Raw genomic sequence first — 12,765 nt, 5'->3', positions numbered from 1 at the left:
TTAAGTGGCCAGAACAGACTGCTGTGATTATCAAACAGGTAGAATCAAGAAAGGTTCTTGCAAAACAGGCCATGTCTTTATTTTATATATAACCTTTTCAGAAATCCTATTGACTGCAGTCTATTTAAAAATATAAGCAAATATATTACACAGATAGAAAACAGTTTTTGGCACAAAATCAGACACATTCTGTCTCCCGTGCCTTTTTTCCTCCACACTCCTAGCATAGAGTGATTAAATTTACAGGTGGCACTTGAACACATCACTGACTTGGCTACACATACACACACGCACACTGATGCCACGTCAAATGTGACGTAGCAGGAGGTGTATTCCGGGAGGGAGGCGAATAGTGACCAGTGCGAGCGAATAGTCATCGATTGGCATTAATGATCTTACACCAGAGAGGAGTCTTTGTGAGAGGTAAGAGTTAAATATTTGGTTTACTTCTATCTGCTGTGTGTTCAGCGACCTGAGCGGTTTCCCGCTCCTCAGTCGGGCGGATATTTGCTAACATGTGCCCGGCTGTAGCTTGACTGATGCGCAGACCGCGGCTAACTATCATATACAGTGACTGAAAATGTGGTTCACTAAATCTATGCGCTTCTTAGCAACAGTCTGTGTTATTACATTGTGCTAACACTGGATTTATCTGTGCTCCGAGTCAACACAGCAGTCCCTGCTACCTCTTTACAGGCTCACCGTCACAGTCATGCTGGAGATGTGAAGTTTAAAAGTTTTATGAACACTTTAACTAAAAGTTATATATGAATATTGTGTATTACAGCTGTTGATAATTCAGGGTGTGTGGCTGTGGTGTTAGTCGTCAGCATCCCATTGAAAAGCTTACTTACAGAGGAGATTTCTTTGGCGTAAACCCTCTTAGAAAACATCGCGGGTTCGTAATATCGCGTTGTTACACAGCTATTATTGTACTGTTGTAATTATCAATCATAATAAGCAAACATAATGGGTATGAAAGAGTCAGTATTCACACTGTGGTATAACATGAAACTATCCTCGGCCTTATCCTATAGTGTTGTGATGACTTCCTGGTAAAAGTGGGTGTGGATTCAAACAAATAGGATAAGCATTCCAGCAGTGCTTGTTTTACCAACACTACAGCTAGCACAGGGCTATTAAATACTCTTATCATGTTTCCACTTTCCATCAGAAGAGCTTCAGTCACTTTAAGGACATTGGCTGTGTTATCAATTTTTTTTTTTACTCCTAAATTTGTTTTTATATACACATACAGTTTCTTGGGAGCTCAAAATGAGCTTTTAGTGGTGACTGTACTAATAATGATTGGTCCACATGAAACTATAGGAAAGCGTCTGTGTTACCTTATATAACAGATTTTATCTGTAATTTTTTTTTTTACCCATTTTACTTAAAAAAATATTTAAAGGTGAATAAATTAAACCACACTGTTAAAATAAAAAAGCTACAAGTATTTTTTAAAAAGTCCTTGCGGAAGGCCAGATCTATATGTGGGAAAAACCCTGCAAATGTTTGGATATTGTAGTGTGACCTTTCTCTTATCGACTCTTTTTTTATATTTACATAAAGGCCACGGCTTATACAAAAACAATGCAAGACCTGGGGCATTTTTTGCAGTTCTTTTTAAATAACATCATCTTTTTCCCCACAGTTAATTAAAAGCACAGGTGATCATGGACCCAAACATCAGCACACTCAGGCAGAAACTGGCTGACGCCGGCCAGTCTCACCTCCTGCAGTTCTGGAACGAGCTGAGCCCTGAAGAGCAGGCCGAGTTGACCCAAGAACTGGAGGGTATGGACTTTCAGGAGATCAACGGATTCTTCAAGAATGCCATGCAGACATCTAACAGCAGCAAACAAGGGAAGATGGACTGCCGCATGGAGCCCGTGCCCAGGGAGGTGCTGGGAAGTGTGACGAGAGACAGGGAGAGCGTCAAAGACTGGGAGCTGAGAGGTGAAGTATAGTCTCACCTATTTACTGCTTTTGACCTTTAAACTGTAGTTACTCAGTATGCTGAGTGTTTTAAGGAAACAGAAAGCATTGGAATTGGGAGTATTTAGTTTTAATGAGAATATGTAAGCTATTATCACTTGCCTAGTTACTGCAAGCACATTTAACACAATGAAATCTTGACAGTGATGACCTGCAGGTAAGAGAGGAAAGCTTAACCAGTATCAGACTGGGAAGCTTAAGTGGATTAAAACATCACATGGGTAACCCAGCTGGATGAATAGTTGTTCTCATGGCAATATTTTTAAGTATCCACACCCAGATGTTAGCTCACAGAACAACAGCCCATTAGATCAAAACTTTTGCAAAAGCTTATTACAAAGTTCCAGTCATGCTGCGTCAGAAGCTCCATGTTTATCCATTGTGTGTTTCTGTGCAAGGGTTGACATTTGAGTAAGTTGCTGGCATTATTCATTATGTTTTGCGCAATCCCTCATGCTTCATTCTTCCCGGGGCTGTGTGACAGTCTCGGTGGGCAGCAGAAACATCTGGTGTTGATTTGTGCTTGACGTAACTGGAGTTCCCTCTTGACCCTCAGTCATGAGCTAATTGTGATCTGTTGGGACCAAATCTGTGTTGCTGGGTGTGGGGCATGTGTCAAAGTTTATGGATTAACCCACTACATAAAACTTGCTTCCTGGCACCAACCAGTAGGAAGAGAGTTTCATATCGTGTCACGTTGCTGCAGTTTATGTAAGACAAACTGGAACCATTATAAACTATTGGTACATTGAACCACAGTAAAATCTTGAGTGGGGTTGTAAGATTTTAGCTCATATAATGTGTCACGTCCACAAGTACTCCAGAACCAGTCATAAAATGTTGCTAAACTGTTTGGATTAATGTTATCAGAACTGTTTTGTTAAGTTTATTATTATTCATCTACTAACCAGGCAATAAGAGGTCTGCAGAGATTAGATACTGTGCATTGTGTACCATCATATCAGTGTATAACACTAAATGCATGGCCCTGTCTTAAATAAACTACAGGACACATTTCTGCTACTATTTATGACCGTTGTGCTGTGTTGCCCTTTAGGTCTTCAGTGCATCTCTAAGAATAAAGTGGCAGTCTTACTGCTGGCAGGAGGCCAGGGAACCAGGCTGGGGGTCTCGTACCCCAAAGGCATGTACGACGTTGGGCTGCCGTCCCACAAAACCCTCTTTCAGATCCAGGCTGAGCGCATCTTGAAGCTGCAACAGCTGGCTGAGCAGACGCACAAAACCAAGTGCTGTATCCCCTGGTGAGACACGAGGTTCCCATGACTAAGGCATTTTAGTCGACTAAATCTACAGCTTGATTTGAGGAAAAATAAACAAGCTCAAGCAACCAAATAGTGCTATCCTATTTGTAATGTGAACTTCAGCTGTTTGTCCCAGTTATGTTTGCATGATGATTAACTGGGTCAAGTCACTGTGTGAATCAAAGGAAACTCAGTCAAGGAAGCTGTGTTGCTGGAAAAGCTTTAAGTCCCTGCAGAGCAGATCCAGCAGTTTATAGTTTTAAAATATGAATGATCGAGATAAAAAGCAGGAAGTAGAGTTGTGCTTGCCAGATTTAAGGTAGTTGAAGGACATGTAAGAAGTATCTTCATCAAGTTGTTACTTTTTATTGTCTGCTATAAACTTCAGTATTATACTGTTGGTTCAAGCTAACATCACCTTTGCTGTTAAGTTTTTGGAAGAGATGATGGAGATGTTTTCTGCAGCATTGCATGATTGTTAAATTGTTTAAAATGCGTAAGTGCTGCGTTCTTTCTGTGTTGCCTTCAGGTACATCATGACGAGCGGCAGGACAATGGAATCCACAAAGGATTTTTTCTCCAAACATAACTACTTTGGTTTGGACAAGAACAGCGTCGTCTTCTTTCAGCAGGGCATGCTGCCGGCCATGGACTACAACTGCAAGATCATCCTGGAGAGCAAAGGAAAGCTCTCCATGGCTCCCGGTATGTCCACACATATGCAGAAGTGACTTCTGGCTTAATTCACAGTGTTGCTCAGTGTGTGAGAAATGTGTCTGTGTTTGTGTTCTAGACGGTAATGGGGGTCTTTACAGAGCTCTCGGGAACCAGGGTATCCTGGATGACATGGAGAGGAGGGGGATTGAGTCCATCCATGTTTATTGTGTTGATAACATTTTGGTCAAAGTGGCTGACCCTGCCTTTGTTGGTTTCTGTGTGCAGAAGGGAGCGGACTGTGGAGCTAAGGTTGGTCATACCACCTATTTTTTTCCTTTTTTCTTCTTCTTCTTTCAGCTGCCTGCTCTAGGGGTCGCCACAGCAGCTCATCTGCCTCCATCTTTGGTGAATTACTTGTGGTAGCACCTTCCAAAGTTACTGACAAGGGCAGTAATTCCAAACTTTGGGTTCAACAAAGGTGTGGTGCGGTGCTGATGCCATCATTTGGGGAGTGACACTAATGTTTTTTCTGTGGGAATGTGTGGAACTGGGTCTAGACTGGACATGAGTAGTACTTATCCCCTTGAAGCCGAGTAAATCATATTTGATACATGAGTTTTTTTTAGTTTTTGAGACTTTACCCCCCCAAAACCAAAACAACTGACTTCTTTTTGCATTTATGTTATGCATCTCCTGAATCAGGCCACATAAAAAGGCACGACAAAACAAAAGATAAAGAACCGAGGAAGCAGTAAACATATTTTATTCCCCTCCTAAAGTTGCCTGAACACTGATAAGTCGCCTCAAAGGACTATAAAAGTAACACTGAATTGAATTCATAAATCCCAAAGTTGACCTTTATCAGACCTGTTAGTATCAGTGATTGCAAGGAGGCGTGCACACAAAGATTAAAACTCATTAAATAGGAATAGCACATACAGATGAGTCATGCAAATACTAAAGCGTGTAGTTGAGTTAGGTAATGTATATGCCAATAGTCGAGTCATGTTTGTAGTATTTGATCCAGTTAGTCTCGTTCTTCTTGAGCAACCATTTATCATGTACCGGTATGACAGTTTCATACATAACAAAAAAAGTAAACGAAAGAAATTTCTCCACATGACCCTGTGGGCTTAAATTATAAGAAACAAATGTGTAAAATTACCAAAACTGGACAGCTATCAATCTGTCAATCCTTTCCGTGTCCGGGCCGGGTGAGGTTTCCCGTGTTGTGTAGACTTTTCTTTTTTATGAAACAAAAAGTTTCTGTTAATTCACAGAAACTTCTTTTTTTATACTGTGGACCTGCTGTAAAAAACAGAAACCTATATAGTACAAAGTGAAAAAGAGGAAATTTGCTGTCACTTAATTATGTGTTACCCTGTGAGTAGGCACTGAGGAGGTCTTCATCAGCAGGAAAAACTGAAGACTTGTGAAAATATAGTCCCAAGTCCAAAATTTATGCCCTTCTTCACAGCTGCCCAGGGGGCCTAATTGGAGTCTTAGCCAGGCCGATTCTGGCCCTTGGACCTTATGTTTGAAAACCCTGTTCTAGAAGGTCCGAAGGGTGACATGTGGGGGATGTCATATATCGAAAGGTGGGGTCAGTTTAACCTGGCAGGTTCCAGATAGCTGCACCTTCTACAACTCACCACTGGGTGGAGTTGTAATCCACTTCTGCAATCTTCTTTTGCACTACACTTAGCTTTCTAGGAAATTTAGGAATGAGCCCAGAATCTTCTTTTACCTACTATTATGGTCTTAGTTGATAGTGTGATGTGAAAATGCCACTTTTCCCACATAGTTTGGAGCCTTCTTCTCCTGTGAAGTGTTAGTGATAACCACTGTTCCACTGTGCCACAAGTGTAAGTAATTAATTAGTAATGCGATTTACTATAAAAAGATAATCCCAAAGAAACTTAGTGTTGCAGAACTAAAGACATAAAGGAGTTCATCACTGAGCGAAAGACTGAGAAAATAGTTCACTGATTTATAAAATAATATTTTCACATATAGACTCGCAAAAGAATTTGAGCAGAATCTAGTTTGTGGTGATGTGAAAATTCAGTACTCACTGGCCAAGATCTGCTGCTGAGGAGGCTATGTTTGAGATAAAAAGTTTTACATTTATTCTTCACCATTATTCATTCTTTGAAGATCCTGCTGACCTTGGTGCAGAGATAGTTAGAGGGACATTTTTCTAAAATAACACCTACTGACGAGCTAAGCGATAAGAGTCCAGTACACCAGAAAGAGTGTAACCATCAGGAGACCTCTGTTTTTAGCTTTAACAGTAAAATATGACTGATATATGTGTGACTAAGCTTTGCTGGCAGATCTTACTAATTAATTTTTAAACAAACCACATACTACTTCCAATAAATCAAAGTATGAAGTCAAGATTTCACTTTTTTTAACTGTTTTTGCACAAATTTTGTGCTTCAGTGTGTGTTGGATAGCTAAAGAGTGCCTGAAGGATCCTGCTACTTTTTGATTTCCTCTAAGAAGTAGAAGCACTATGTATATTTTCCAGCTAACACAGAGCAGAGTGAACTAATTATTGTAATAAGATCACTCAGACCCTGCTTCTGTTTGAAATTATGAGATGTGGGGTGGAGCAGCGATGGAAGAATCAGATCAGAGCGGGGTACCACCCTCTCATCGTAAATTACTAAGCTCCGCTAACAGTTCATGTGGCTTCACCAACCCCCCCTGCCAAACCCCTACCAGTTTACCATCCCCCCCTCAGGACCCTGTCATTAGTAACCGACAGATAGGAAGGGGGGAAGGATTTTTCATTCAGTGCAGACTCGTAACTTACTGGTTGTAAAATGGAGTGCACCGATTGCTTCATAGCACTTTTATTTACTATTTTATTTCAGTTTAGACTATTTCTGACTGTAAATAATTTACAGATAATTTGACTCATAAGGGGACAACAGTGAAAATATTTTGTAGTTTTTATATGGAAAACATTGCTATTTCTAAATGTAGCACAATTAAAGTGTACCGATCTGTGGATTTTATTGTATAAATAGTTAAAGTAGAGAGTTATTAGCATTTTACAGTTGCTTATTTTTATTCTTTGACTTAACTAGAGTAGCTTTGCATGATTCATGTTAAAATAATCCTTTTAATATCATAACTTTTTTTGATACAGTCGATCAGTTCATCCTCTGTCTGAAACAAGCTTTTTTAGTTCCCTTCCTCCTCGCTTTAAACCAAAAATGTATGATTGGCTGTCTCTTGTGGACAAAATATTTGAACAGAACAATTGTGTGTGTCTGAGGTGACCATATTATGTTTGGGATATCTGCTTTTATCAACATCATACAGAACCAAGAGTAGAAGAAATTGACTGAAGCTGAGCATTCAGAGCAGTCTGAAGCCTGAGCTTTGGAGTTACAGCGATTACTTGGACATGTGCTGAACTTTTGATTTGAATCTTTGCTGATTTTTGATATGAGCATCCAGCAGTAACAGTTACATATGTGACAGTAAAAGGAAAAGCACAGTCCACTTTAAGTTGACTTAAGTAGTAATAGGAGGTTTTTAGTAAGGTCATTTTGTGACATTATTTCCCAGGTGGTGGAGAAAACAAACCCGACAGAAGCAGTAGGCGTTGTCTGCAAGGTGGATGGTCGTTACCAGGTGGTGGAGTACAGCGAGATCACCCTGGCAACTGCTGAGAAGCGGAGCACCGATGGTCGTCTGATGTTCAACGCAGGAAACGTGGCCAATCATTTCTTCAGCTTCTCCTTCCTCAGAGACATAGTGCAGTAAGGCAAAGCTATAAACACTGTTATCATTACGTTTCAGATTCTTTCAGCTTTACATCATCGTAATGAGACATTTTTTCCCCGTTTTCACATTAGGAAATACGAGCCCCAGCTGCAGCACCACGTGGCCCAGAAGAAGATCCCATATGTGGATGCTCAGGGTCAACTAATCAAACCAGAGAAACCAAACGGCATCAAAATGGAAAAGTTTGTCTTTGACATCTTCCAGTTTGCCAAGTGAGTGACGGTGCATTTTTTTCATATATGGCATAGAAAATATGAATGTGTGTGTGCATGCCAGTACCAGTTAGCTAAATCTTGCCTCATACTAACCCCACCTCCCCCTCCTTTTGAGAGGTGACCAGTTTGCATATATTTGGGGCCCTGGTTCTACTGGTCCTTGATTTTTTTCTTCCGTGCAAGGACTGTCTTTTTTTTTCCAGCCCTAATTTCTGCCCTCCAGTCATGCCATTTCTGCAAGGTCTGGTCCAGCAGACTAAGCTTGCCAAATTCTCCACAGGAGGATGGAAGTTTATGAGCGGTTCCACATCCTTTAGTGTTACATGACATCAGCTCTGAGTCACGTCACTACAAATAGAACTTTATATTTAATGAAAGTATTCCTGTAACAGTTAACTGATGGAAAATCAGGGACACCATATCAAGCTTACTTCAAAGTTTTTGAAGATGTATTTTTATCCTCCTAGGACCTGGCGTCCACATATGTGGACATCACATTTTGGGTTATTTAGACGAAAATTCTCAATTTTGCTCTGCAAGGGCTTGATATCCACTTACGAGGACATTATACTGCTACTGTTCTATCGAAATTTTAAACGAATATCCTCATATGTGGATCTCATTTTTCTTAGAAACAAAAATTAGGTAAAAAAAAAAATCTGGTAATTCTTTGTTTTTGCATTTATCGGGTCCCAATGAGCCCAAATATCAAAGAGAAATTAAAAATGCATGCCGTGGAAGAGTTCGGGTCTTAGGAGGCTAAAGTAAAGAAAAATCTATTTTTGATGCTGCTGAGGACATGGATTAGGAAAATCCGAATGCTTTGACTCAAGTCTTCAGTTTTTAATGTGGCCTGGTCTGTTGTCTTATGACCTGTCTTAGAGCCATTTGGTCCATAAAAATAAACAAAACTTAACTGATTTCAGTTTGCTGGATGTCCTCCGCAGAAGCATTTTTATGTGTTCCTCTGGACTATCTTCAGTGGGACTACTTTTTATGGCTATTTTTATATCGCTCCATGGAAGTCACGCACAATCTGAAAACACAGTGAAACCACTCCAAGCATAGAAAGAAGAATGACATTTTTGTTTTTATTTGTTGCGGTTTAATTTCCTGTTGAGTAACTAATTAACCTGCTAATTTTTCCAGCTCTGCAGTCCTACCAATCCCTGGCAGCTGCTCGGTTGTGATGCAAGTCTTCGGTTTGCCTGTGTGCTGATGGGATGCTCTGTGTTTCTAACAGGGCATTTTTTGTGTATGAGGTGCTCCGAGAGGACGAGTTCTCACCGCTGAAGAACGCAGACACTCAGGACGGAAAGGACACACCCACCACAGCCCGACACGCCATCATGTCCCTTCACCACCGCTGGGTGCTCAACGCTGGGGGACACTTCATTGACGAGAACGGCAGACGTGTACCCGCCATACCCAGGTGACCACAGCATGTCATGTCACTTTACAAAAAACATACATAATAATGAGATCTTTGTGGTTATTCCCATCTCCTCGACACTTTCCACACGGTGGACAAACTGTATGCGCTGACCTTTTTGTTTGTGTACAGACTGTATGCGCTGGACTTTTTGTTTGTTTTGTAGACATCGTATTCTTTTAGCTTCACACTCTCACTCCCCCTTCTCTCATGCTTGGTCTTGCTCCTGTGTGTCCCGTGCAATGTTTCCAGAGACGGAGCAGCAGGCAGTGTCACAGATGATGGCAAGAGAAAGTAATTATCCCTCTGCAGTACTGAGTGCATGGTGATGGGGTTTTGGCTTTCTTACCCTCTCGCTCAGACGTGTTAACACCGTGTAATATTACTTCTGATCCTTGACATCCCTTTCCTTCATTTCCACTGAGAGGAAAAGAGTCTGTAGAGGCCCTGCCAGTCGGCGGCCTTCTTTCAGTCTCTTTACAGTCAGTCGGGATGCAGGAAATGACATCAAGGATCAGTGAAGTCACCTGAAAACATGGTCTTCTTCCGCACCTTGGTTAAATGATCTACTATCATGTCGACCTGTGATATATTGCATGCTGGGTAAAGGGAGACAGTTACACTCTCTCTCAAAAATCAACTAGACTGCAGATGAGCACACACCTGTTGGTTTCTGTACCAAATAGTTATGTGGTCAGCTTCATTGCTTGCTATTTTGCCTTTAAGTTTAAATCCACCTGCTTGTTTTTCCAGACAGAATTAAATGAGCATGTGCTTCACAAACTCTTTCGGCACCACGAATGTTTCCAACACTCTTAAAGGGCGTGCTTCTTTCTCAGTCATTCAGCTTTTCCATCAGGCAGCTGCTCAGCAAAACACCTGAAACACCTGATGTCTGATTAGTGATTTTTTTTCCTCTGTAATCATCATCTAGAAATTAACACGTTGAGTGACGGCAGTCTCGCACAACGTTCCTGTCATTCGTCTGTTTTCTTCTAGCGGACTTCTATTACGAGTCAAAGGACTAATCACTTGTTGCGATGAAGCGCTGATTCTCTTTGTTCTCTAATCACAAGCTGCAGTAGAAGAACAGCTGTGTCAAGGAGTCCTGGCAGCTGTCTTTTCAGCTACAATTGCTTCTCTTCTTCCACGAGACAGTCACTCATTTGCTTTCTGTTTTTCTCCTGTGATCCTCTCTGAATTTGTCTTTCCACCACAGCCTGAAGGATGGAACGGACCTGCCGATCAAATGCGAGATCTCCCCACTGGTGTCGTACGGGGGAGAGGTAAGAACGCGTTGTACTAAATAAAACTCCAGATCTTATTCTTATCCATGAATACTCAGTAAAATACTAACATTGTCCTGATGGTGTCTATACTTCAAGGGTCTTGAGGAGCTGGTGAAGGGAAAAGAGTTTCAACCAACTCTGACGATCGATAAGGAGGGAGTCCACCAGCTGGTGAAGAATGGGGTGTAATGACTGAATGGGAGAATGGGTGGAAGGAAACAGCCCAACTTCCCTTTATCTCTCATTGTATGGGAAGAGAAACTGTGATGTCATGACTGTGCAATAACAAATATCACACACGTGTTCAAGAAAGAAGCTGTCCTGTCCAAAATGAATGAATGAACAACATGAAGTTTACTTTTTAGCACCAGGCTTTCCTTTGCTTTGTACCTTTTTTTTTCTTTTCTTCTTCTTCTTTTTTTTCTTTGAAGAAGACTTGAACACAGCAAGATATGAAGTATGAAAATCCTGTCATACTGACAGGTCGAGCAGTCTGCAGGTGCATCTATTTATTTTGCTTATGAGACTTATTTTTATATGTACTGATAGATTCTCTATAGGTGGAAATGGACATCTACTTGTTTTACCTGGTGATTTTTTATGCAACAGCTGATTCAGATGAAATGATCACACAGATGTTTCCTACAATCAAATACGGTACATGGCCTGGGCTGTGGGGGGTATTTATAATAATTGCTTCTTCTCTGCTTGTAATCAGTGAAGACTGGATGTTATTCAGCTTTAAGAGACGCTATGGCTCATCTTTATTAAATACATTTTCCTACTTGGAAAGCAATGTCTTTGTGTCTGTTTAATTATTCAAATGGTGTTAACATATTTTTTTGCTCACTGGTGTCTGTGAGGTGTGTTTTTTGCATTATAGCTCTTTGGTGTTGTGAATCACCATTTCCAGCAGATGGTTTATGTTCAAGATGGCTCCGAGGATGCAACGCTGCTGCAGCTATTCAGGGCATTTTTCTTTGTGGCTCCTTTCTGACTCACTTTCTTTCTCTCCCGCTCCATAACGGCGCTGTTAAGACTAAAGAAGGTCTCTTATAACGTCTATGGAAAGACAGCCTGACCTGTAGCTAAGCGGAAAAACTCTTTAATGGCATTTTAATCAGTACTTTAATCCTTTTACATATTTCATACACCTTACCTGTTCTAGTGAGAGTCCATAGTCAGCAGATAACAGATATGTGACGTTGTTACTGGGCACAACATGCTCATGATGCTAGTATTTACAAGTGTTCAAAGTTTGCTCAAAAAATCAAATTTTAACTATGAATATTAATATTCACAGTCAAACTTAGTAGTTTAAAAAAATCATGAATGAACCATTAATAGCTATTAAAATGAAACAATAAAAATAATACTTAAAAAATTATTTATTTAATATTTATATTTAAAACGGATAAAAAGATGCGAGGCAGAGCTGGAGGTGAGGAGCCGAAGATTTGTTCCTTGTTCCGACACACCTGAATCAAATGAATGGCTTGTTACAAAGCCTTTGCCAAACTTCATGGCATGCTGAAGAGGTAACCCAACCATCTGATTCAGCTGTGTTGGAGTAGGGATGCATCTAAAAGCTGCTGGACAGTAGCTCTCAAGGACTGGAGTTGGACACCCCTGATGTAAAGCTTTCATTAGGAGTGACCAGGATGGACAAGATTAGAAGTACACCACAGGGACAGCTCAGGTTGAGCGGTTTGGAGGCAAGACTGAGATGGTTTGGACATGTGCAGAGGACGGATAGTGGATATACTGAACAAAGGATGTTGAAGTTGGAGCTACCTGGCAAATGGAAGATAGAGTGTGTTCATGATGTAATGAAGAAGGAGATGCAGAGTGTTGGTGTGACAGGAGAGTGTTAGTGATAGTGTGAAATGGGGGCAGATGATCTCCTGTGGGGACCCCTAAAGGAAGTAGCTGAAAGAAGAAAAAGAAGTGACTTAAGCAGAACGTTTTTATCATCATCAGGGTTAACTTGTTGAAGGCCTATTTGCTGGCATATCAGACTGTAAAAGTCATGAGCCAAAGACCAAAGCCTCCTTTATCCTCTAATAACTGACTCCAATACTTACAATAATTTACAAAAGAATTTAATG

The 12,765-nt window shown here is 40.7% G+C and overlaps 1 protein-coding gene across 1 annotated transcript; it reads left to right on the top strand.

The window, feature by feature from the left end:
- The first annotated feature begins 318 nt into the window (after positions 1-318).
- Positions 319-11,433, top strand: uap1 (UDP-N-acetylglucosamine pyrophosphorylase 1). Its single transcript, XM_063466338.1, has 10 exons — positions 319-423; positions 1,655-1,959; positions 3,056-3,260; positions 3,790-3,965; positions 4,054-4,226; positions 7,503-7,696; positions 7,793-7,933; positions 9,180-9,368; positions 10,588-10,654; positions 10,754-11,433. Exons 2-10 carry the CDS (start codon positions 1,677-1,679, stop codon positions 10,844-10,846), a joined length of 1,521 nt encoding a protein of 506 aa, XP_063322408.1. The 5' UTR covers positions 319-423; positions 1,655-1,676; the 3' UTR covers positions 10,847-11,433.
- The last annotated feature ends 1,332 nt before the right edge of the window (positions 11,434-12,765 follow it).

Source organism: Pelmatolapia mariae, linkage group LG23 (assembly GCF_036321145.2).
Source record: "Pelmatolapia mariae isolate MD_Pm_ZW linkage group LG23, Pm_UMD_F_2, whole genome shotgun sequence".
NCBI classification, from domain to species: Eukaryota; Metazoa; Chordata; class Actinopteri; order Cichliformes; family Cichlidae; genus Pelmatolapia; species Pelmatolapia mariae.
Note: the sequence above shows the minus strand (reverse complement) of the source record. Positions and strands in the feature narration are given on the sequence as shown.

Bases quoted from the DNA above. Each gene is read 5' to 3' on its own strand.
- uap1 (XM_063466338.1), top strand. From the start codon at position 1,677: ATGGACCCAAACATCAGCACACTCAGGCAGAAACTGGCTGACGCCGGC. The intron at 4,227-7,502 runs GTTGGTCATACC...ATTATTTCCCAG, and splicing joins GAGCGGACTGTGGAGCTAAG to GTGGTGGAGAAAACAAACCC. The intron at 10,655-10,753 runs GTAAGAACGCGT...CTATACTTCAAG, and splicing joins TGGTGTCGTACGGGGGAGAG to GGTCTTGAGGAGCTGGTGAA.